The sequence below is a fragment of the Apiospora phragmitis genome (genome assembly GCF_038363925.1).
Source record: "Apiospora phragmitis strain CBS 135458 chromosome Unknown utg000010l:1.0-9815664.0:1.0-9183399.0, whole genome shotgun sequence".
In the NCBI taxonomy this organism is placed as follows: Eukaryota; Fungi; Ascomycota; class Sordariomycetes; order Amphisphaeriales; family Apiosporaceae; genus Apiospora; species Apiospora phragmitis.
This window is the reverse complement of record NW_027117409.1, coordinates 8,745,362-8,767,894: the sequence shown is the minus strand read 5'-3', so window position 1 is coordinate 8,767,894 and position 22,533 is coordinate 8,745,362. Positions and strand designations below refer to the sequence as shown.

Sequence of the window (22,533 nt, the reverse complement as noted above, 5' to 3'; positions counted from 1 at the left end):
AGAGCGCCATGTTGGTTGCTACCAATCTGGCGGCGTGGAACGTCGGTGTCTCAAAGCGCTCCGTGGAGGGCGGGACTAGATTGGGGGAAGGGGGTTGCCGAGGGATCTGGGTAATTGCCAGGGCTATTCTTGGATATCGGGGTAGATGTCAGAGCACATTGGGGTCATAAGGCACTTCAACAAACCTTTTCTCGTGTAACGGTCTGGCGCGAGGGACACCTGAAGGAACCGTCATACAAGAAATGTTTGCCCGTCTGCAGCAGGCCACCAGGCAGTTCAATCTGGACGGTTTGGGCTACGACAGTGCAACGGAGATGCATTATGTTGTCACTCACGTACGTTGGGTACGACATAGACGAGCTACACGCTTGTTCCGAGTGTGAGACGAGCAACAGAAGGGGGAAACAATGGGCAGGGCGGCCATACTTCATATGCCTGGCCGACTGCAGTCATGGAGTTTCTTCAATAACCGCTCTTTCTACTCATTAACTCCCATTGCATCTTCACTGTGTCCCTCCTCGCTCCTGAACACGGCAACTTCCATCACACGACCCCTTTCAGATGAGAATCAACGCCGACATGTTATCAGCTGTGGCTCTTGGCCTCCGCGCTGTCATGGCAAGTCTCGCTCTATTCAAACTACGATTGGAGACCATCCTACTAATTTCTTGGGCTCCAGTTCATATGCAGTGCGGTTGTACTCGGCTTGTCCGCAACCTTGGCGAAGCAGCAGCTTGTCGGTCCTGTGCCTCCCGAGATAGGATTTAGTAGCTTTGCCGGTGCCTTCGCCATGGTTGCCTGTCTAGTCGGAGTGGCGGGTCTTTGGGTGAACTCTATTCCCGGTGTGGTTACAATGGCCATGGACGGCATTGCTGCGGTGGTTTATCTTGTGGGTGGCATCGTAAGTCTTTCTTCTAGGCCCTTCACCCCTTATGGGCCGACTTGGTAGATAAAATGTTCCCAGCTGACAAATCGGGGCCTTAGATTCTTACCAGCGCGCTCAAGGTCGTTTCAAGCTGCAGCGCAATTAGCGATGAGGCGCAGATTTCAATAGGAAGTAACAAACTCCTCACGGTCGGTTGCACGACCGCAAATTATGGAAGTAACCCGAGTTGTTCGGAATTACAAGTTGATGATCCCAAAAAAGACCCGTCCATATCAAGATGCCAGCGCGCTGTAACGGACTATGCCTTCGATTACTTTGGGTTCACGCTGTACGTGGCGATGGTGTTCCTGGGCTACGTCCTAGCCCGGCGTGGGGGAAGCAGGCCTACCGTTGCTGCTCAGATATGATCTTCGGCAGACATGTGCGCGTATCCATTGAAGTGGTTTACATCCGGGGCGGGAATCTTCGAGGAACCATGGTTGGCCCGGCTTGGTGGTACTGTTGCGTGGCTGACAGAGACCGTGTCATCGCCTTCGGTCGGATGGTCTGCACGAGTTCAACAGTATGGTTGGAATGCTGGTTTCTGATAAAATGAGGATAGTGCACATAACTTGTCAAGCGAAGCTCTGGATTACTTTGAGATTGTGACACCTTGGATGGGGGTTAGGGGTTAAACTTGAGGTGTACGCAACTAGATTGCAAGGGTCGGCATTGGGGTCTTCTTCTCACTGCCATAAGCACCATGTATTATCTTTGTCTTTGTCTGTACGACCGTACAACGTGTATCATACCATCTTGGTGTGTTAGGCTTTCATCCTAAGAATCTGCCTAACTGTATGTGTATAGAACTCCCATAAAGCCGATGCTCTTCCAAACCATCACCCTGGGCTACCTGATGTTCATCATATCAGCGGCGTGGTTTCTTCTCGGAGCCAGACCCCTACAACCATTGCCTGGTCTTTTAGCCCACGAGAACCTAGGTGGTCTCAGGGTAACCTGCGAGAAGCAACGACTGACAATAACACCCTCCTATTCAACCCTCGAAGTGGAGAAGCTCCTTCACCGTCGAGTCATCCTCGCACTCGATGCGGAACAAGGCAAGGTGGTCGTAAAACACCTTGGCGATGACGGACTCGATGACGTCGCCGTACGGGAACTCTTCGCGTGCGGCCATGGGGCGCAGAACACGATATAAATCGGAGAAATCAGCTCCAGACTCGATCATCCGATGGTGAGAAACATAGGATTGAAAACTTACACTTGAGCACGAAGCTCGAGCTTAACAGCCGATAGAATGGTACCCTGACTGGAGGCATCCAAGATCGTATAAGCGGTCGACTGCAGCCTGACCTTGGCTTTTGCGAGAGCCGTCTTGCGGCGGCTGAAGAGCCGTTGATGGAAGTACTAAGGATCGGCGCCCGGGAGAGGTTGCTTGTTCTGTGAATCCATAGCTGCTCTGTAGACGAACACTGGTGATTTTGGATGAAAACAAAGACGAGTTGCAATATGTGAAGAGCGATCTGGAGGCGAATGGACCTTGGTTGGATTGGAAAGGTGCAAGAAGCAAACCCGCTTAATAATTATATAATAATCATTGAATAATTCGTATCAAGTTCACTTTGTATTCATAGCCATGTCGGCGAGCATTCGATAGTAAATAACGATTTTCTAAGTGTTCAAGTATTTTCAATCAATATATTGATGTTAACCCTTAGATGAGCAATGAGTCAATCTCTACTTGTCGACATTGATAGGGCATAGGAACTAGAAGCTGAGATAAGCAGCATTAGTGAATGGTATTATCCCTTATTGTTTGAGCAAATTCACTTACACAGCTTACCGAGCAAACAAACCAATAACAGAGTCATTAAAAATAAAGGGTGTTGGATCTGATGAATGGCAGATGGTATGGGGATCCCACTCGCACCTGGACGCAACATAGGGGTAGAGCATGGTGTGTGCTATCACTGTCGATGATGTCGCTATAAGAATGCAGTTGACAGCACTGAGGAACATGTCGAAGATGTTCTCACATCCTTTCAGTTTGTGACGTGGCCTTCCTAGCTCAAATCAGCTAGGGCATACCAATAAACGACGACGACGACTCAGTAAGGGATAGTGCAAAATAGGACAATCAATGCACAATGAGGGTGGCCTGAAGCCTGATGCCCCCTTTCCAGGGAGGTCTCTTCACGCGATCTCACTGCCACTCCCTTGGCCAATAAGTCTTGTATTGCCATTCGAGATGGATCATCTCATCATTGGCACTAACCCCAGAAACCTTGGCGATCGGCTCCGGGCCGCCGAATGGAGAGGCCGGTACCTGTGGCAGTCGAGCCACCGGGACACGACGATGGTAGCCACGAGAAACAGGCCACTGTGGGCGAGTATATATGCTTGTGTCGACGTATGATAGACGATAAGAGGAATAGTGGACACTCAGCCCCGGTCACAGAGGATGACAAATTCTAGTAAGGTGTCTGAAAAGCCAGGCCGTAATGATTTATTGAAGACGACATGTCACGAGCCCCTGATACTGGATGAGGTCGAAGTACATTAAATAGCTGTCCCGGGAGCAGAATCCCAAGATCCCCCCGACGTCGAACTCCCGCAGCGACGCGATCTGCCATTTTCTTCATCTAGGATTTAAGTCTCGATGCCGTCCAGGGCGACTTCTGATATGTTGGTGAGCTTAAGGGAGAGGTGACCACGACGGCTGGCCTTGGTTATGGCGGTGCGCTGTGATCCTGTGTTGTCGTCTGACTGTCCGTAGGGAAGTTTATGAGAACGCGGATAGGAAGCATCCGCCTTATACATAATCCTGCGGATGACTTGTACTGCCGTGGGCATACAGGCACAGAACAGAGTGGAGTTGAACTCGGCAGTCGACCCTGGTGATTATGCGTCAGTCATCGTTCATGACACACAGGCGGTCCATACTTACACATCAGAATTTTGGCCAACCTCAAAGTGATATTGTCACCTTGTTGGGAATCTGCTCGCGTGGCGTGGACCAGTTCAATGAGTCGAAAGACGGAGCACACCGATCCGCCAAGGCCCCAAGCGAGCACGGCAATGGCCACTATCTTCTTGGCCCTTTTCATGTTCAGCTCCACGAGGTTCTTGATTGACATGATGAAGATTATCCAGTCCGATGCCATGTTAAGGGCGCCGTGTGATGTAACACTAGCTCCATAATCCCAGCATGTTCCCTGGTCTTGACCTGCCAGCCAAGTCCAGGCATAGCTTACTGGCCAGCACTGGAAGATGAGAATGAGCATGTGAAAGATCGTGTAGATCGATATAACCACGATCAAAATCCAGCAGAGGATTCGAAACCGATGGTGGCCACTTTGCTTCGGAAAAATACGCAGATAAAAAAGCAATATCGACACCTTGACTTGACCGAGACTGAAAAGGTAGATTGGTTCCATGATTATCAGATGCTTCATGATGTGTTTTAGTACAAAGACTTTCGAGCTGTGAACCGGATATTGCAATCACTTACCTTGAGACCATATGTGATTTGGCTCGGCGTCAGCATCCACACATCCTTCCCGTAGCCACCTTCGACAACGACTGGGATCAAGAATCAGAATGCTATTCTTCATTCTTCAGCAACGCAGAGGATGGTGACTTACCAAGTGATACTATGATTTCTGCTACCAAACTCGCAGCCAAAACCACTGTAATAGTGGTGTCATCCCAGCCCCATCTGTTTACCTCAAACCTGCTTGTTTCGAGGAGTGCGGTGCGCGCCAGGACCCGCAGGACAACGGCAATGACGCTTATACTCTCCGTGGCCCAAATGACAGCCAAGATCATCGGACCAAGATCAGTCTGCGGCTTGCGGCTTAACTCGGCAGTTAATCTCTTGGCTTGCAGCAGTTCTGGCACTGTGCAGCTTCTCACAAGACAGGCCTTCAGCTTGTCGGAAACTTCTGGGACGATTTGTTTGGAACAAACCTTTTGTATCGGATCCGACGAGAACGTGGCTGGTGCAAATTGCACCTGGCATTTAAGCTGGAGAGGGTGTAAACAAGCGGCCTGATGTATGGTGAGGTTTGAGTTGACAAAACAAGTACTTACAGCACATGCTGGCGGCGTTGTAGTGACGCCATCTGGCAGCAATCCACGGGGATGTTGAGATACTTGGCTCGCGGCGTGCCGTTGCTGAACTACGCGCGAGATGCTGCCATGGGAGGCAGCCACCCTCGCGGTCGCAGTCACGAACACCAGCAGGGAGACTTTCATAATGTCCCTCCAAGACCTTATATGGCAAAGATGGGCGAAGGAAGAGAATTCCAGGGATAAGAACAAAAAATGGCGAGCTATGACCTGATGCCCCAAAAGGACCAAGCGCTTAGAGCTGTCAAGTCGAGATATGGCTTGCGGTGATATGATAGCGCCTGGGTGGCAGCTTGCTTGCCAGACGTGTCACAAACTTGACCCTGGAGCCACATGCTCTTGGCGAACTGGCTATATGACACCCCATATCATACCCAGCAGCCTGCAGATGTTGTGGGTCACCCGTGGCGTGATTCCTGCTGGGCGGCGTATGCAGGCCCGGCTGTTAACCCCCGGGATACGACCTAGGGTTACAAGCCGTTTCGGTAGCCAGATCTTTGAGATCTGTGTATGGATGGGGACGTCAAAGCATCCAGATCGAACCACACACAGCACCACCACCTCTGGTTTGGGACTGAGGTGCGTACGATAGATCGGCGCCATGCGCAATTCAAACAAGCACGGCGCGCATTTGCCTTTTCAGTCTAGAGTTGCGAGCAAAAGCAATCCCTTTTCGCAACGTTTTGCGGGCCGATTCGCCGGCCCCGCTCGTAATAGGGCAGTCATCGTCGCTGGTGGGGCGATAAGCAAAGAAACTGGCTGCAAGGCCGTTGAAAGTCATATGATGTTATGTGATCAATCGTCCCCAGGTCTCGAGCACTCCGCATTGTATTATTCACTCCGTATTCGACCTCGAACATCTGGAGGCTATTCTCCGAGCCCTCTCCAATTCCAGTGCCGCCCACAAGCTTTTGTGGCGCGTTCTGGACCCTGACTGAGACCAGGTGCTCGCTGCCGATAGGAGCCTTCGCTTTCGCGAAGAATCCCGTACTCTTCCGGTCCGCGGCCCTCGTTCTTGAGGTCGCCTGGTTCCTTGACGCGGCCGTCGGCAGGGCCGTTACCGTGAAGTGTCTCGTGGGCCTTGACGAGGGCGAGGACGGCTTCTTCTTCTTCTTCTTCTTCTTCTGGGGACCATCGCAGTCCATGTAGCCCTCGATGACCTTGACATTTCCGACCCCCTTAGTCCGGCTGGGGCAGTAGACACGACATTTTGGCTGGTAGAAGAAGAACATGAGAAACGACTCTGCCTATCCCAGTCAAACTTCGGGTTGCCAGAAGCCTAAAGACATCCAAGTGGCTATATTACCAAGTCTCTTAGCAACTCCATTCGCCAAAAAGTAACAGAAAACCTTATCATAAGCACAAATCCACCACAACTACTTAATTGTATCCCATCGGTCCATGATTGACCTGAAAACATACTTAAGCTCTGTAGGGGAGCTGCGATCCGTCGGGTTCTCAACCAGCATCATTTTTTCTATGATATCCAATACCGGGCCCGTGATCGTATCCGATACTCCTATCTCATGCCGTAGGTGACTATGCCACTCCTGGACCACTCCCGATACATTACTTCCATTGTGGAAAAAATCCGGGGCCGGAGAAGCACTGAGAAGCATGTCAGGATCAATTCCTGCCCACAGTCATGTAGTGAAGAATGAAACATACGCTCTGAGCGACCGAAAATGCAGGATGCCTTCAGCTCCTAGTACGGCCCAAGTGGCTGCTTCGGAGAATACACAGCCGAGAGACCAGACATCGAATAGCCTTGTAAGCTCTGCCTCTGAGTTAAGTCCGAGCTCCGGACCGCCTGTAGCATGTCAACTCAGAGCATTGGAGTTTGTGGACAAATTATAGATACAGAGGACTCTTACCGTACGATATGGTTGCTCCCCGGACTGGGGTAAGTGGTGCGCGGTTATCTGTCCTGGGCTGGATTTCCGCGGATCCCACACTGCCTATTGTCCCTACCGTTCCTTTGTCAGACTCGACACGGAACAGAGTAGAAGGACATATGTTGCAATTCCAGCTAACACTTATCGTCAGTGGGTTTAGTTGAATTGGGTTTGGGGACATAATTATAGGTTCCAGTTTATACGGGGTCCCTGATCATGTCCTGAAGTCGTAACCATTTGCATATTACACAACCCACTAACAACCGCTATGAGACCTTTCCAAAACTTCACAATCTCTGTGGGCTTTGGCGGCTGTGGATTTAATGTAAGGAAATGGTCTTCGAGAGTGCAAGACCCCCATTCAAGTAAGGCGTGATTCTTTTCCTGTCGTTTCCAAGTTCCAAGGCATGTGACGACTCCGTCTGTGTAGGCGAGAGCCTCGTAAATATAGTTCTGATTCCAGACGGTCAATGCGAACTGGTAATACTGCCAGCCACGAACCGATCATACCAGTCAGCACTCATATCAAACGGATACCTTCCTTGGGTCTAGAAACTCTCACCTCTCCATCATCTTTCTTTATTGAGGGCGTCCTGATGCGTTATTTGAGGCGTTGTTTGAGACTTTTATGGATACACTCGATTGGAATATGGACTTCGAATGTTTTGCCACCGATAAGGGTCATCGTCGTAATCGGCAGGATCGATTCGTCGTAGTCATGACCAGCGCTGAGAAAATTTCCAAATTTACTCGCGCAATACTGTCGCTGAATTTCCAAGAAGCTGTTAGTCAGACACTCGGCATCATCTGGCGCTGCTTCCCTCTGGCTCGATATCCTCTGCAGCTATGTTAGGCTGAAGGGCAACTGGGGGTCGAGGCCTTCTAACAGCCAGAATGTCCTGATATCAACCCCCTTCCCTAGTTGCAACAAAATGGAAAACACTCTGAGCCATGACAGCTTATCTGTATCCCCCATATGAGCTTCTAGATTAGCAATACGGCCAATTTCAAGTCCAGGCAGGGTCCAAAGGATGCAGCTAGCATTAGTCCCTGATTCACTCGCGTCAGGGCTGCGAAACCACTCGAGCAGGCGACGATCCAAGACAAACACTTTCTCATCGTACACAGAGAACCTCGTGCAAAACTTCAGCTGGTGCTCAAATTGGGTAATTGGCTTTGATTCTAGTTCATCTTCGGCGACAAGGGTGTTCAAGAACGGGGTGTCTGCATCTCTGGTTTCGCTGGCAACACTTCTGAAACCTGAAAAGGAAGACAGTCTTGGTCTTGAGGCAGCTCCTCCAGAAATGGTAGCGTGACTGTCAGAGCTGCGGTGGTTCTTGTCTCCATCAGAGACTAAAGGCGAGGCAATCATGGCGAATCGTTCCATATGGCATGCGATATGGTCCGCTAAGTCGGGATTAAATGGTCCCTCGGAACCACAAAATGGACATCTCGATCTTTCGTCTGGTCTGTCCGACTCGGTTATTCCCAAAAGTCTATGTATCTGAGAGGCATTCAGCTCTGTATGATGTTCCGCTAGATGGCCCTCAACAGAAGACCGTGGCATGACCACATTCGGGTGTTCGAAGCAAAACCAGATACGGCGATGGACTAAACGTTCGTGTTCTTTCCAAGCGACGCGATCTGGGAACAGAGCGTCGGCTTCTTGGCATTGCTTGTAGGTACAGACATACGGTTGAAAGTCTTGAAGAACATGCTTGCTGGTTGTGCATCCATGATTTACTAGTATAAGCCCAGGTTTATCCTAAAAAGACGGACAGGACAGACTTACCGCCAAGCTTGACCCTTGAAATGTTTCACCGGGCAGGCGAGATGACAGTAAGTACACCTGTGCTCCCTGGAACCGGTGACGATACTTGGGGCTGGTGGGTGGGTATATTCACCCTCGACGTCGTAGCTCGTCGACATGGACACTTGCGATTGTGCCTCCCATTCGAAGTCAAGCTTTTGTGTAAACCTGGTCGCTTCCGTTCCCGAATTGATGGTTCTTTGTTCAGAGACCGTGTTGGTCCGCGCCATACCTACAGCCAGCGCCTCTGGACGAGTCATACCTGGATCTGGTAGCAAGTCAGTCTGATATGGAGCTCTAGGCGTAGAGGCATGAGCTCTCCTAGGCACATCAGCTAGCTTCAAATAATGCGATTTCCAATAGGCAAAACACCGATGGCGGTTGGTATTCGCTACGCCGACCCTCTCGATCAGGTAGCTGAATGTGCTATCGAGCTCTTGGCCGTTTTGAAGGTGAAAGTCGACTACCAAGCCATTGATTCGAAGAATATCCTCTTTTTCATACTGTTCAGATACATCATCCCCCGTATAAGGATCCGTTTCACAATGAAGCCGAGTCTTGAAGGTTGACTCTGCTGTGCTTCTGGTACCCCGGATTCCGAATTCGGAACGATAGCCGATGCAAATCTGAAAGCAGGTCGACAATCTCTGCTAGGTTAAAGGAAAGTTCGTTATCCATCTGCAAACTGCCGCTGTCCTCACTATTTGTGGACTCTTCTAGTTCGTTCAAGATGGCATCGTCATCCATCGTATCTACCAAAGGGACACGGTCGCCCTTTACTAACAGACAACCTGGTCGACATTAGTAGCTGTTCATTTGGCTGACAGGAAGTATTAATTGTTGCGGAGGGTATCCTCTAGCTTATCAAGTGATCTAGTTATAGCATTGCGAATCGCCGTCAAGTCTCTCAAGCGGTAGTCTAGTGCTGCATGGCCTTTTCGTAAGGCTCCGAGGTTACCGGCCCAGACCTTCAGGCGCGCAGCTTGGTTTTGTATTTGAGCGATGGGTGAACTGCTACGGTCATCTTCCGAACCGCTCTCCAGACGATCCGTCAGGGCTGTCAGGGTAACGAAAAGGCCTAAACATGAAGTAGTCTTAGAATATAGGGTTGCCATGGTAACTGCAATCCCTTCAATGTTGTCATGACGTTTCTGGCTAATAGGGGGTCTGGTGAAGTATGTGAATGTACGAAGAGGTGAATATGTTCCGTGATGAGTTCAGCCTGTCAACACTACCCCTCTTCCTGCCTTTCTTTCTCAAGATTCGCTCACTATGATAGCCAACGAGATGCACCTTCCACGCTGACATCCAAATAACACCGCAATCGCACTTTCCATGGTAGTCTGCTCAGCAGCACCTTCCCATAACTTCACAAATCGACACAGAGTGTCTTCAAATCCAGAATATCTCGGCAGGGCCAGAGGCCATGGCTGAAGTTGCCGGTCTCGTTCTTGGCGCTATCCCCCTGTTGATATCAGCACTCGAGCACGCTGCCGATATCACTGGCCCCATCGATCGACTATTCCGATAGAAAAGACACAGGAACCAGCAAATTCGCCAGTTGAACTACTGTTCTGTTAGTTACGACCAGACACTACGCATTCTCCTGAAAGATGTAGTCGATGATGAAGAACTCAGCGACATGCTCCAAGACCCGCAGTGCAACAGCTGGAACAGGCTGGGGCTGACAAGGGATCTGGAAGACAAACTTGGTGCAGCTTATGACTCTTGCATTTCCACTATCTTGGAAATGGACTGAATTTTGAAGGACATTGCTAGCAGCGTTCATCGGCTAGGCGTTACGAGTCAGGTGCAGTACCCTCTGTGTGTGATGAAGCCCCTGATATCTAACGGCCTTTTGAATAGATACAACAAGCTGGCCTACGAGCTGTGCTAGTCGCCAACCCGCCATCACCGACCTCACTGGGTAGGATTTAACAATTTGATTTCGCGTATGGTCTTCGTTACACAACGAGTAACCGGCAAATCAAGCAGTCCCTTGAGAAACTGCAGAGCTGTAACGACAGACTGGACGACTTCATCAGCAAGGCAGGCAGAATACAGGAACATTCCGGCCTAGCTTACCCTAAGATCGGCTTCATTGCACCCCTGAAAGACATCAGACAGAATGCAACTCAAATATACAGCGCGATTACTCGGTCATGGCGTGCGTTCCATGAGACTCATTCTGCTGCTTGGCGCCTGGAGTCACGGATCAGACGTCGGAAGAAGGCTGGAAGACGGATGGCAGAACGTGCCGAGGCTAATGAGCCTGGAATGTTCGATGTCTCCGTACTCAACTCCTCTGATCTGATTTGGCTTCACACCGGATTCAGATGTCAATGTGCTGACGAGGAACTCGTAAGGTAATGTATCACCTATATGTTCTGACCCGGGTCCAGTGTGCTGACGTGTGATAAGTCCTAAGCAAGGGCCTAGAGTGATGTTTGTCGCAGCAGCTCTGGAGACGCTCACCATCGAGCCACCCCAATGTTTGGTCGAAGTCACAGATATCTGCTCCACACTGAACAGAAACACCACTTCTGCGATCGAAATCCAGCTTGATACCGACGGCAGTTTCGGGTACCACAGCCGCTGTGCTGGTGAATCCCCAGCACTTGAGAAGAAAGGCGAGGCATTGGACGTGCTCCTGCCGAAACTCAAACTCCATATGGGAGCCATGATGGAGTTCTACACATTGATGATCAATATGATAACCACTCCGGTCCAGCTCGGTGGCACACCCTGGCTGCGGAAGCCATGGAATAAGAAGAATATCATGTTCTTCGAAGTCAAGGGCAATGGTGCTGACAAAATCGATGTGCTACATCCGTACTTGGTCAATCATCACCCTGAAGGTGAGCTACACCGCACTGTTTTAACAGCAAGAGCTTACCCACTGTCATAGACGTTGTGCCAGGCAACGAATCTTCTCATTGGAACGACATTGATCGCAGCAACATTGCGACATTGGGGGTGATGCTACTGGAGATACAGAGAGGTCGCTGCATAGACGACTTTCGCACGCCCGAGGACGGCCCTTTTAGCACAGGCTCGAATCTCGCTGTGGCAACGAGTGCTCGACAAACTGTACCACAGAGGTTCAATATCGGAGGGACTCACGAGAGCCGCCACATTTTGCCTGCAGAATTCCATCAATCCCGCGGCGAGCCTCATATACGAGCAGTTCGTCGATGCCTTTATAGAGCAGACGGTTGGCCCACTAAAAAAAAGAGGCGGATTCTTATGGGCTATTGATCGCGTGTCTGTACACGACAGCGTGGGAAACATCACGCATGTTGAAGCTGAATCAGTTGATGCTAGTAAAATTGGATATCGTAGCGGAATATAAGCAATTCGAATTGGGTCTGCCAAAGCGATGAGATTGGTCATGGAGGTCTCTGTCAATGTAATCGAGCTTCGATGCCGAACAACTTGATTTTGAATGGTGGGGAAAGCAACGAGGCAGGTCACCACCGAATCTCGGCCTTCCACGTATTGACAACATAAAACCAGAAAGAGAAACCCATCATAGCTCTGAGAAGAGAAGACGGTTATTGCTATATGTCGGCGCAGATGGCTTTAGAGAGAAGGAAAATAGGTTGAGAGTGGTGTTTGAATTAAAAATTGGCAGGTGCGACTTGTAAGCGTGCTTGCAACATGCCTTGCAAAAGCGGCATTTTTAGAATTGGCAGGTGCAATCTGTACTGGGAAAGCGCTTGCAACATAATTTGCGTAAATCACACCTTCCCTGAATAAGCAATTAATGCTCCCGCCTGGTTAGCTCAATCGGTAGAGCGTGAGACTCTTAAGTTACACGGGATCCGGTTCCGCAACCCCCGGCGTTAATGGAGAAGTCATCTCAAGGCTGCGGGTTCGACCCCCGCATCGGGCTCAATTCCCGATGCACCCTATTCAATAGGGTACTTCGTTCTTCCTCTATTTTGTGTTTTTTTCTCTTCTTACTGCTTTTTGCTCGATCGAAAGACTCGGTATAGCACGAATTATGCTCGCTTTTCACGACTTAGGGATTTTTTTTTAAACTAGCAGTTAATAAAGGTTAAATTTCAGCGGGTAGCCAACCAGGTTTTTTTTTTACGGAGTAGGGTTTCCGAATAAGCTGGCGTCTTAGCTTTCCCAGATAGCACCAATTGATAGGGGGAAACGCTGGGTCTAAATAACGATTCGGACTAACCGTAGATGAAGTACATGTACTTAGTACACTGGGATAAACGTCCTTTGACGCCTTGAAAGTGTACTCAGCATATAACCAATGCGTGTATTCGACGGTCTACGAGACAATATTCCATGCCTAAACGGTCGCATTCCTGAACTGCAGTTTATCAATGGTTCGTTCAGACCAGCCTCGCTTGCTACGGCAATGTCCAATCTCTCTCTCATCAACGGACGGTTCACATTCTATTGCGGTCTATTGATTAGTTTATACCTGTCTGTCCCTGCTCAAGCAGATACCACCTCTTTACCCACTTCACCCAGCGCCTTCACCAGTCCTTCCACTGTCCCCTTCAGTGTCTGGGAGTTGACCACTACCCTGAAGAAACTGCCTTTGGGCCCTGGCGCGTAGTCGACCATGAACCCTCTCCCTATCAGCAGAGCCACCATTTCCCGCGTCCTCCTCGTGTTCTCCTCTTTGCTCTCGGCCAGCTTGCCGCCGGGTGTATAATAGAAGCAGACTTGCAAGCACGGCGGCGGATTCGAGGACGCGAGCTCGAAGTCGGCCGCGGCATCGATCAGCTGTGCCATGTGCGCCGCCATGGCGAACGCATGGTCGATCATTTTCTCGAACCCCGCAGCGCCGTAGTAAATCCACGCCAGCGCGAGCTTCAAGCTGTCCGCTCGGCGCCCACACTGCAGCGTCAGGTCCGCCAGGTCGTAGACCTCGCCGTCGTCGCTGCCGTCTGCGCCGTGGAACAGGTAGCTCGCGGGCAGCGTGTTGGCGCGGTGGAAGACGCTCAGGTCGTTGGTGAGCAGGAACGAGCAGGTCACGGGCACGTTCATCATCTTGTGCGGGTTGACGGTGATGGAGTCGGCCAGCTCGCTGCCCGCGAGCTTGTGTCGCTGCGCCGCCGAGAAGACGCACGGCCCGCCCCAGGAGCCGTCGATGTGCAGCCAGAGGCCGAACTCGCGGCACACGGCGCTCAGCGCGCGGAAGTCATCGAAGGAGCCCAGCACCGTCGTGCCCGCCGTCGCATTGACGTAGAGGGGGGTGCGGCCCTCGCCGTCCTCGTCGTCGACGACGCGCAGGACCGCGGCCCGCAGCGCCTTCGGGTCCATACAGCCCGTCGCGGGGTCCACGTCGACGGCCACGACGGCGGCCGCGCCCATGCCGCACGTCACGGCCGCCTTCTCGACGCTGTAGTGCCCGTGCGCGCTCGTGAACAGCACGAAGCGCCGCGCGCCGTTGCCGCGCGTCTTGCACTCCGGGTACAGCGCGTTGCGCGCGATGGCGATCGAGGTCAGGTTCGACGCGCTGCCGCCCTGGCAGGTGACGCCGCCCGCGCGCGGGCCGGTGAAGCCGAAGAGGTTGGCCAGCTGGCGGGCCGTGGTTTTCTCGATCACGGTCAAGACGGGCGAGACTTGGTAGACGTGGACCTGGTGGGTACGGTGAGTCTTGATATCGGGCAGGTTTGTGATGGGGGTGGGGGTGAAGAGCGAGGGCTTCAGGGGTAAGGAGGCGCGGGGTGACTGACATTTGTATTCAGGACCGAGAGCAACAGCTCAGACACGACACCAACCTGGAGCTTTTGTTAATAATGGTCCCATTTCCATTCTTTCACTGACATGGAAACTCACCGTATTTGTACTCGCGTACAATTTTATCCAGGAACCCCTGGTCCCAAGTGTTCACACTGTACTTGAGCACGTCCTGGATTGTAGCCAGCAGTCCATCTTTCCCTCTGCCTTCCGTCTCTGGAAGCGAGAATTCCAGTTTCTCGATGAGCTCTGCCGGCTTATTTGTATCAACCAGGACATTTTGTGGTTGTCCACCGGCGCCTTTCGACACCTGACCAGTTGCTTTAAAAGAAGCAGCCTCATCTGCTGACCTGACATATGGCACTATGAGGGATTTGACTGCATCGATTAACTGTGAATTCAGTTAGCTAGTGTACTGGCGGTGTTAGACGACGGAGCAAGGGAATACACACATCTTCGAGTTCATCAGCACGTTGGAGGGGCTCCCCAGTAGTGCCGTTGAATTCTTTAGCAATAGACCCCATAGTTGACGCCGGGTAAACTTTCTATCTAATAGAGCTGCCTTCAACAACAAATTTGTTCAGACAAGATAGCGTATGTTAGAATGAGGATTCTATGTATAAATCTACATTCATGAGTTATTGAACAAAGTCGATGTCGCCCTCGTGAGAACAACGTCGCCATAACCCATTTTTCTCTCCATGATTCATCTTGCCGAGCCTTTGCCGGATGGGGCAAGTAAGCTAGCTGGTGCCATAGCTGGAAACAATGGGGTGATTTTCTATTCTTATTTTTTTGAGGCCGGCATCTACGAAAGCTGGTGTAGTCTCATCACAGTAAAGAGCTGTTAACACCCATGGAAGTGGTTATATACATTTTGTGTGTAACTAACAGGTAGGTTATCTCTGTGGAAAAAGCACCCGAGATGCCTAGAGAAAGCTTCCTGGTCAAGGTACGTGTGCTGCAGGATGTCTCAGATCAGCTGTTGACCCCCTACCTACCCTATCCTTGCACCAGTGGGCCCCCGTTCCCCATTGCATATCACAGATGCGATAGGACTTGTACGACGAAAATCATCGAGTCTTTCTCATCTCCCCACCCGGATATCGAGCTGTGTGCGAAACGGAGCCGCGGGAAGATCTGGCCAAACTACTCAAGGGACTGGACTCTACGGCGACTTCATACGCAAAAATGCAGGGCATCAGGATGTGAAGTGGGTTGTGAGCTGCTCAGGGCATCTGCATCTTTCTTCCACCAACATGCCGGGACGGGAAAATATAGGATTGCTTGCTAAGCAATGTGTTTGATCGCCGGTGGTGCGGTGGAACGATCATTTTGTTCTCGTTGAAATTATCTAAACTCGTACATGTGGTGTGACCGACGTGAAGACCGACGTGAAGACCGACGTGAAGACCGACGTGAAGACCGGATTGACCGAAAGAAGTGACCCAAATCGCCCATACGCCAGAGAAAGGTATCATAAGGTAAGTAACAATGCATCATGTTCAGCTGCCCGCGCCTCTCTCCCTCCTTTCTTTCTTTCCTTCCCCTCAAGTTCTCGTGGCCGAGAAATTAGTCGAGTCGCTTTTTCGTATCGACGCCGTCTCCACTGTTGGTCTGTTCAGTCTCCTTGCCCTTCGGTTTGGGAATGGTACCGATATCGCCATCGTCCTCTTCGTCCCAGTTGTCCACCGCATTCTCGTCCCCAGGTGTCAACCTCCTCTTCCAACGTCTTGCCCGTCGTCACCGCCCGTTCGCTGCTGCCCACGGCGGCAGTAGAAGACTCTACTATCCCTTCCTCCTGGTCGCCGTCGGTCAGCGCCTGACTCTCGCCGAGCTCGACGTCGTGGACATCCTCGCCGGGGACGGCGTTGTAGGCGCGGCGGGAGCGCTTGCGCTCGAGCATGCGCTTGTGGTACCAGTTGCAGAGGGCGAGCCCGGCGAGGCTGCCGACGACGTTGGCGACGATGTCGTAGAGGTCGAAGACGCGGCCGTTGGGCAGGAAGGCCTGGAGGAACTCGGAGCCGACGCCGAGGACGGCGGTGCAGACGACGAGGGTCAGGTGCGAGGTGCGCCGGCGGTTCGTGTCGACGATCCAGTAGAAGACCACCGTCAGCAGGAAGAAGGTGAAGAGGTGCAGCACCTTGTCGTTGACGTAGTAGTTGAGCTGCAGCGACGAGAGGCCGACGTAGCCTGCGAGCAGGCAGAGCAGGAAGAAGACGCCTGTAGCAAGGGGATTTGTTAGAAGGGAGCTGCGCAATGTTTTCGGAGCTTGCGGCAATGATGGTGATGCTCGCTCGCTGTGCCTACGAGCGACTTGAAAAGCTTGACTGAATGTACTGACCTGCAAAAGGTAGTCGGATGTGCATGTTTGTCTTTGTGATGCAAGAGTTGGGTGAAGTAGGGATATGGTTGGTTAGAGCTGGGATTAGGCTAGAGTCGAAAGTAGGTCGTATAATGCATTATTGGTAATATTTATAGAATACTCGAGAGAGACGAAGCTTCGGAGAAGAGCTTTCGGGGAAGATGGCGAGCTTCAGAGAATGTCTTGTTTGCTATATGAGGAGTTTTGAATATGAAATGGATGTAGCCTGGTTGGTGGTCATCTCTTCTTTTCTCGATGTTCTGTCAGGTTGGTCCTCCCAGCTAAAGCAGAGAGCTTCTTCCACTTGCACCACTTCAGAGCCCCACCCCTTTCGAGGTACTGTAAGGTTAGCTGGCTGCTGCTGGAGGTGGTCGGTGTTCGGGACTACGGCAAGGGCAGCAGCAGACAGGCAGATGCACTGATGGCAGAGAGGCCCAATTCATTGTCCAGGCTGTTCTGTAGCGAGCCGTGTGGCTGGGCTTTACTGCCACGTTCAGCGACCCAAGCAGTGATCAGTGGGGGCGCATTCATTCATTGACTCCCCCCCCCCCAAAGAGCGCTATGCTCGATTGGACATGGGGTTTCAAGGTTCTTTCTCGTTTATGCGGGACACGGATGTGGAGAGAGGGAGACAGAGAGCGCCTGTTTGAAAGTCGCGATTCACATGTTCGTATCAAATATCTGGCCAACTTGAGATCAATCTTAAGATGAGGGCGCATCCAGTCACTAACGACTCTGTGAAATGCAATGGGCGAGTACAGAGCCTCTGGCACTGAAATCTATACACCTGATGACTCGCCAAGCCTGTGAGCCTCACTCAGGCCATCTTGATCAAACGACTATGATGCTGGATTGCTGGATTGCGGTAAGACGGAGAAAAAGCCGATGCGCTCAGTTGGTGAAGACTGTGATTGAATCAAGCAAAGAAGCCTGGGCCAGCTGGGCTCAATTGGCCGGATGTGGCTGCTGTAGGGGTGTCAAGGTACACAGCTGGGCCAGCGACCGGAGCTCAATTGCAGGTCGATAGAATGGGAAAATCTTGCGAAAAGTATATAGAAGGCTTCGTGCAAAAACAGCGATCCGATTCAACGAGAGTGCACCTCTTTTCACCCGTTGCGCGGTAGTGATTGTCAAGTTGTGAACAATTGGTCACATGTACCCTTTGCCAGTCTGGATGCGGTCATATCTGGGATCAAGACCAAAAAACGGCCGTCTCTAAACACTCACCCGCCAGAAAAGCGTGATCCTAGAGGTACTACCCTTTTCGGCCCAGTAATTGTTAACCTCCTCTCTCGACATACGCGAAAACGACTCCGACTTCCAACCATCGAGGCATCACCATTCTTATCGGTACTGGCCTCAATTTTTGCGATTCCATCTATTTCGATGTCGCTTGTTCCGTTGGTGCTCTTTTAGGCGCACGATTCCCCGCGTGGCCATCTCCAGAACGCGCCATTTGCATACGCATGGCGTCCATCCGGAGCCCATCCCTATAACACGCCCCCGGCCATCATGTCCATCATGAACGGTCACCACAGTTGGCAACCGTCATCTGGAACTACCATCAATGGCAATCGTAGCTTTCATCAATCTGATGATGATCAGCAGCGAACCCAGACTCCTACTACGGATGGCGCCGTTCAGTTGATGCCTGAGGCATCTCTCGACCAGGAGGAAGATCGCCGACGCGCTTACTTCGCCGACAGCTATCGCCGCACCGCATCAAAAATTGCGCTTTTGTTTGATGATGAGGGCGGATACAATTACTCTGGCATCGAGTCCCTTCGTCATCCCGTTACCCTCTCCGCGCCCCTTCTGCCCCCGACGACCGACCATGGCCCCATCGAAGAGCCGCCTCCGAAACGGGCGAAGCGAACCATCGATGAAGACGACTATGGCGACGATGATGATGATGAAGATGAGGAAGAAGAGGCGACCAACACTTCCAATGCCTCACTGCTAAAATCCAAAAATGCACAAGTCGTCGGCGCCTTGCCGTCGCCCTCCAAATCCGGAAGCTCTCCGATACAAGCACCTCATTCGCCCGGAAGACATCGTGACAAGACAAAAGACGAGTCTTCGCAAGGTTCGCAACTATCACAGGCTCAGGCCAACACCTCTGAAGATGCGCGGAAGCTGCTGGAAGAGGCGCGCACTGCCACCGAAGAAGCAGCCAAGCGTAGCTTTCATACTCTGTTCTACACCCTGCAGGATGACAGGGCTGCCATGATAGAGCAGCAGCAGCTTGAAGAGTCGGAAAAGCAGCTGCAAGCCGAAATGGACAAGAACAACAATCCCGGCGCCAGCAGCGGCTCCACCAGCGAGAACTACGGATCGCTCAGCAGTGCCAACCTCGGCGCATCGAGTCTGACCCTGAAACATTTGATTGCGCGAATCGACATGAAGCGTGAGCTTGTGTGCGCGTCCGATGCCGAACTCCGCTCCCTTATGAATGAAGTGCGGAAGAATCGCAGCAAATGGGCAAGCGAAGAAAATGTTAACCAGGAAGAACTTTACGAAGCTCTGGAAAAGGTCTTGACGGAGCTTAAGGCGCACACGGAATATTCGACACCTTTCTTGCAGCGGGTAAATAAAAGAGATGCGCCGGATTATTATAATCGTGAGTCAATTATGTGTCCATCGACTACTTACGCAAGCCATGTTAATCCCCGACAGTCATTACCAAGCCCATGGATCTGGGGAGCATGACGAAGAAGCTCAAGTCACTTGCCTACAAATCCAAGGCCGATTTCGTCCTCGATCTTAACCTAATATGGGACAACTGCCTGAGGTATAATCAAGACATGAATCACCCGTTGCGCCGTATGGCGAACGGCATGCGCAAGGAGGCGGAGAAACTCATCCCCCTAATACCGGATCTTGTAATCCGACCACGCGCCGAAGTCGAGGCCGAAGAACGACGGAAGCAAAATGGCGGGGATGACGATGCTGGCGACGATTCTGACGATGAACCCATCATGTCATCCCGAGGTCGCATTACTGGTGGGGCTAAGGGTACGAAGTCCAGGAAAGCCCCCTCGGATCAGAAAGAAGACACACCGAACGGCGACCAGAAGCCCGTCCTCCAGCTCAACGGCCTCTTGGGAAAAGTGCAAAGGGAGGGTCCCGAGGCCGACGGAAGTAATGGTTTCGCAACACCCCCGATTGGCGGCTCCAGCACTCCCAGTGGCCTGAACGGGCAATCGGGTATAGGCAGCAACGTCGACGCTATGGACATTGATGGTCCCTCCCTGAACGGACTGGCTCTTAACCAGGCCTTGAATGAAGCGCAGGAGCAGGTTTACGAGGATGACGAGTACAAACACTACAAGCAGATCACCAAGACGGGTCGTGCAAAGATCGCAAAGCGCAGGCTGCAGCTTTTCGAAGGCCGCAAGTTAAATGTGGACGAACCGGCACTATTGCGAACAAAGCCGGCCATGCGCAGGTATCTGCGTCACAAGGAACAGGCAGAAGCGAGCGGGGCCTTTAGCCCAACGGCTGACGACGCGGCTGCTAAGGACATCAAAGCTTCCGAGACCTTGGCGGAGGGTATGGAAGAAGACGTTGAGCTTGTGGTACCTGATTGGTACGATCCTCAGTGCATGATCCCTGACATCCCACCAAAACTCCAGTGGCACGTCGACAATGAAGGCCAAGTCATCAACCAACACGAGGAATACCTCCGGACCATTCCATCTGGATACTTCACAGCCCCACGAGCTCCTCTCGCGGAGAGGTTCGACGCAAACCTCCGGCAGATGCAAGAGACACGGAAGCTTTGCTCCAAGATAGGCGTTGTCAAGCAGATGCAGATTCAACAACAGGTAATGCACCACGTTCTGTGGCAGGCATATTCTATTACTAACACAGCTTAGGTCTATCAAAACCAGTTTCCCAAGTACAACCCTGAGCCATTTCAAGAACAAGACGTCGATCCCCAAGTTACTTGTGGTGATGACCTTGTTATGGCCCCCGAACTCTGCAGGGCAACCTTACAGCGATCTGTTGCTAAGATCTTCTACCACGCCGGGTTCGAAGAGATGCAGCCATCGGCCTTGGACACTGTTACGGACATTGCTGCGGATTATTTTGCCAAGCTTGGCAGTACGTTCAAGATGTATAGCGAAGCCGAGCGAAAGGATCCCACGCCCCAATACGCCCAGCGCGGAGCTCGTGTCCAGCCTAGGTACACGGACGAGGAAGTTCTGCTTCATACGCTGCATGAAAACGGGTACGATGTTGAAGCCTTGGAAGGCTACGCCAAAGATGAAGTTGAGCGACTTGGTAACAAGTTGACTTCGATCCACGAACGTATGAAGAACCACTTGGCTGAGATTCTACGCCCTGCGCTGAACGATAACACCACGACCGATGGTGGCGCTGCTGCCTTCAACGATGGAAGCGAACAGTTCGTTGGTGGCGACTTCGCTGAGGAGTTGGGCGAAGACTTCTTTGGTTTCAAGGAGCTGGGTCTTGCTGGAGAGCTGGGTGGCATGTTATCTGTTCCCCTGCACCTCCTCCAGTCGAGAGTACACAACCAGTATCAGAGCCAGAACCCGACCACCGATGCCATCGATGCAGTACTCTTCGACGACCTTCCACCCCAAGATCCTGTCAACAAGGAGAACATCCAGGACCAGATTGGGCTTGTCAAGAACTTCTTCTTGGCCAAACTGCACGCTAATGGGGATGCGCCTTTGGTCGAAGATGAGGATCTTCCGGTTAAGCAACGGCGTCCACGACCTCGTCTTGGCGCCACCGGCAAGATTGTTTCGCCGCAAAAGCGACCGCCCAAGGAGCAGAACGCTATTAACAAGAAGAAAAAGAAGATGGAGGCTGCTGCCGCTGCCGCCGCTGCCGCCCAAAAGGCCAATGGCGGTGTGAACGTTAGCCCCAGCAAAGGCGATGCGAAAAAGCCGCCAGCCAAACCCGATTCCTCTGCGCCCGCGGACGGCTCTTTGTCGTTACCCACAGCACCACCCGAGATGAGCCGCATGGAAAGCCAGGGCGGCAATAGCCAGACGGACAAAGACGATACAGGCATACCAAGCCCCGAGAGCATGGAGCACTAGAGAGGTGTCCGTAGCTCTTCGGTGGTCTCGGTTACCACTTTGGGGAGCGAGCCGATGGATCTGGATTCTGATTAGCGCCTCACCATACCTCGTCTTACTTGATCTGAACAGCAATTTCTCTTTTCCCTTTACGATCTCGCATCACCCACCGGGGTCTTTTTCCTTTTTAATCCCTCTCGCCCTTTTTTCCCTTTCACTGTCTCACCTATACTCTATACCCTGTCCGGTGGCCATATTTGCGTTTTTGGGGATATGCCAGGGAGGCTCTGGTTGATTCGTCTCTTCCAAGATCGGCCGTCTTGGCCAATCTCATCCGGGACACCTGCTTGCCACGAAGTCACAATTCGATATCCTGTGACTTCTGCTTGTTTTACGGCGGTACACTAAGTTATCTTTCTGTATTTGGGCGTCTGCAGCAAGTCGAAAAAAAGATAACACCTGGTCGTTGACACAATACTGGTGTTCTTGGAGTTGGCTGGTTTTGTTTTCCACCGCGCTTGGCGTTTCACCGCGCTCTGTTTGTTCGCCCTAGACCATACGACGCATCTAATGGTGTGTCTTGGACGACACTTGCATATATTGACGGCGGCTCGTTTTGAGAGGGCCATTTACTCGGCTAGATGATTTACTTTTTCGGACTGGGAGAAGAGGAGAAAAAG

The 22,533-nt window shown here is 51.8% G+C and overlaps 9 protein-coding genes across 9 annotated transcripts; 3 read left to right on the top strand and 6 right to left on the bottom strand.

The window, feature by feature from the left end:
- Nucleotides 1-679: 679 nt before the first annotated feature.
- PG994_012440 (uncharacterized protein) lies at nt 680-1,293 on the top strand (the record flags this gene model as incomplete). The annotated part of the gene is made up of 2 exons (XM_066863849.1): nt 680-901; nt 985-1,293. Coding segments are annotated over 2 exons (531 nt in total), but the record flags the coding sequence as incomplete, so codon positions are not given.
- PG994_012439 (uncharacterized protein) lies at nt 1,284-2,060 on the bottom strand (the record flags this gene model as incomplete). The annotated part of the gene is made up of 2 exons (XM_066863848.1): nt 1,284-1,432; nt 1,925-2,060. 2 exons carry the CDS (start codon nt 2,058-2,060, stop codon nt 1,284-1,286), a joined length of 285 nt encoding a protein of 94 aa, XP_066712958.1.
- A 1,472-nt stretch (nt 2,061-3,532) lies between these two features.
- PG994_012438 (uncharacterized protein) lies at nt 3,533-5,140 on the bottom strand (the record flags this gene model as incomplete). The annotated part of the gene is made up of 5 exons (XM_066863847.1): nt 3,533-3,777; nt 3,831-4,146; nt 4,395-4,465; nt 4,528-4,909; nt 4,976-5,140. The coding sequence occupies 5 exons, from the start codon at nt 5,138-5,140 to the stop codon at nt 3,533-3,535; spliced, it is 1,179 nt and encodes a 392-aa protein (XP_066712957.1).
- A 596-nt stretch (nt 5,141-5,736) lies between these two features.
- PG994_012437 (uncharacterized protein) lies at nt 5,737-6,246 on the bottom strand (the record flags this gene model as incomplete). Its single annotated transcript, XM_066863846.1, has 2 exons — nt 5,737-5,745; nt 5,854-6,246. The coding sequence occupies 2 exons, from the start codon at nt 6,244-6,246 to the stop codon at nt 5,737-5,739; spliced, it is 402 nt and encodes a 133-aa protein (XP_066712956.1).
- A 1,507-nt stretch (nt 6,247-7,753) lies between these two features.
- PG994_012436 (uncharacterized protein) lies at nt 7,754-9,834 on the bottom strand (the record flags this gene model as incomplete). Its single annotated transcript, XM_066863845.1, has 4 exons — nt 7,754-8,630; nt 8,702-9,222; nt 9,290-9,510; nt 9,678-9,834. 4 exons carry the CDS (start codon nt 9,832-9,834, stop codon nt 7,754-7,756), a joined length of 1,776 nt encoding a protein of 591 aa, XP_066712955.1.
- Nucleotides 9,835-11,162: 1,328 nt separating this feature from the next.
- Nucleotides 11,163-11,627, top strand: PG994_012435 (uncharacterized protein; the record flags this gene model as incomplete). Its single annotated transcript, XM_066863844.1, has 1 exon — nt 11,163-11,627. The coding sequence occupies one exon, from the start codon at nt 11,163-11,165 to the stop codon at nt 11,625-11,627; it is 465 nt and encodes a 154-aa protein (XP_066712954.1).
- A 1,553-nt stretch (nt 11,628-13,180) lies between these two features.
- PG994_012434 (uncharacterized protein) lies at nt 13,181-14,958 on the bottom strand (the record flags this gene model as incomplete). Its single annotated transcript, XM_066863843.1, has 4 exons — nt 13,181-14,332; nt 14,431-14,475; nt 14,553-14,825; nt 14,887-14,958. The coding sequence occupies 4 exons, from the start codon at nt 14,956-14,958 to the stop codon at nt 13,181-13,183; spliced, it is 1,542 nt and encodes a 513-aa protein (XP_066712953.1).
- A 1,048-nt stretch (nt 14,959-16,006) lies between these two features.
- Nucleotides 16,007-16,803, bottom strand: PG994_012433 (uncharacterized protein; the record flags this gene model as incomplete). The annotated part of the gene is given in 3 exon segments (XM_066863842.1): nt 16,007-16,132; nt 16,152-16,657; nt 16,779-16,803. The coding sequence occupies 3 exon segments, from the start codon at nt 16,801-16,803 to the stop codon at nt 16,007-16,009; spliced, it is 657 nt and encodes a 218-aa protein (XP_066712952.1).
- Nucleotides 16,804-18,311: 1,508 nt separating this feature from the next.
- Nucleotides 18,312-21,874, top strand: PG994_012432 (uncharacterized protein; the record flags this gene model as incomplete). The annotated part of the gene is made up of 3 exons (XM_066863841.1): nt 18,312-19,419; nt 19,476-20,626; nt 20,678-21,874. The coding sequence occupies 3 exons, from the start codon at nt 18,312-18,314 to the stop codon at nt 21,872-21,874; spliced, it is 3,456 nt and encodes a 1,151-aa protein (XP_066712951.1).
- Between the last annotated feature and the right edge of the window lie 659 nt (nt 21,875-22,533).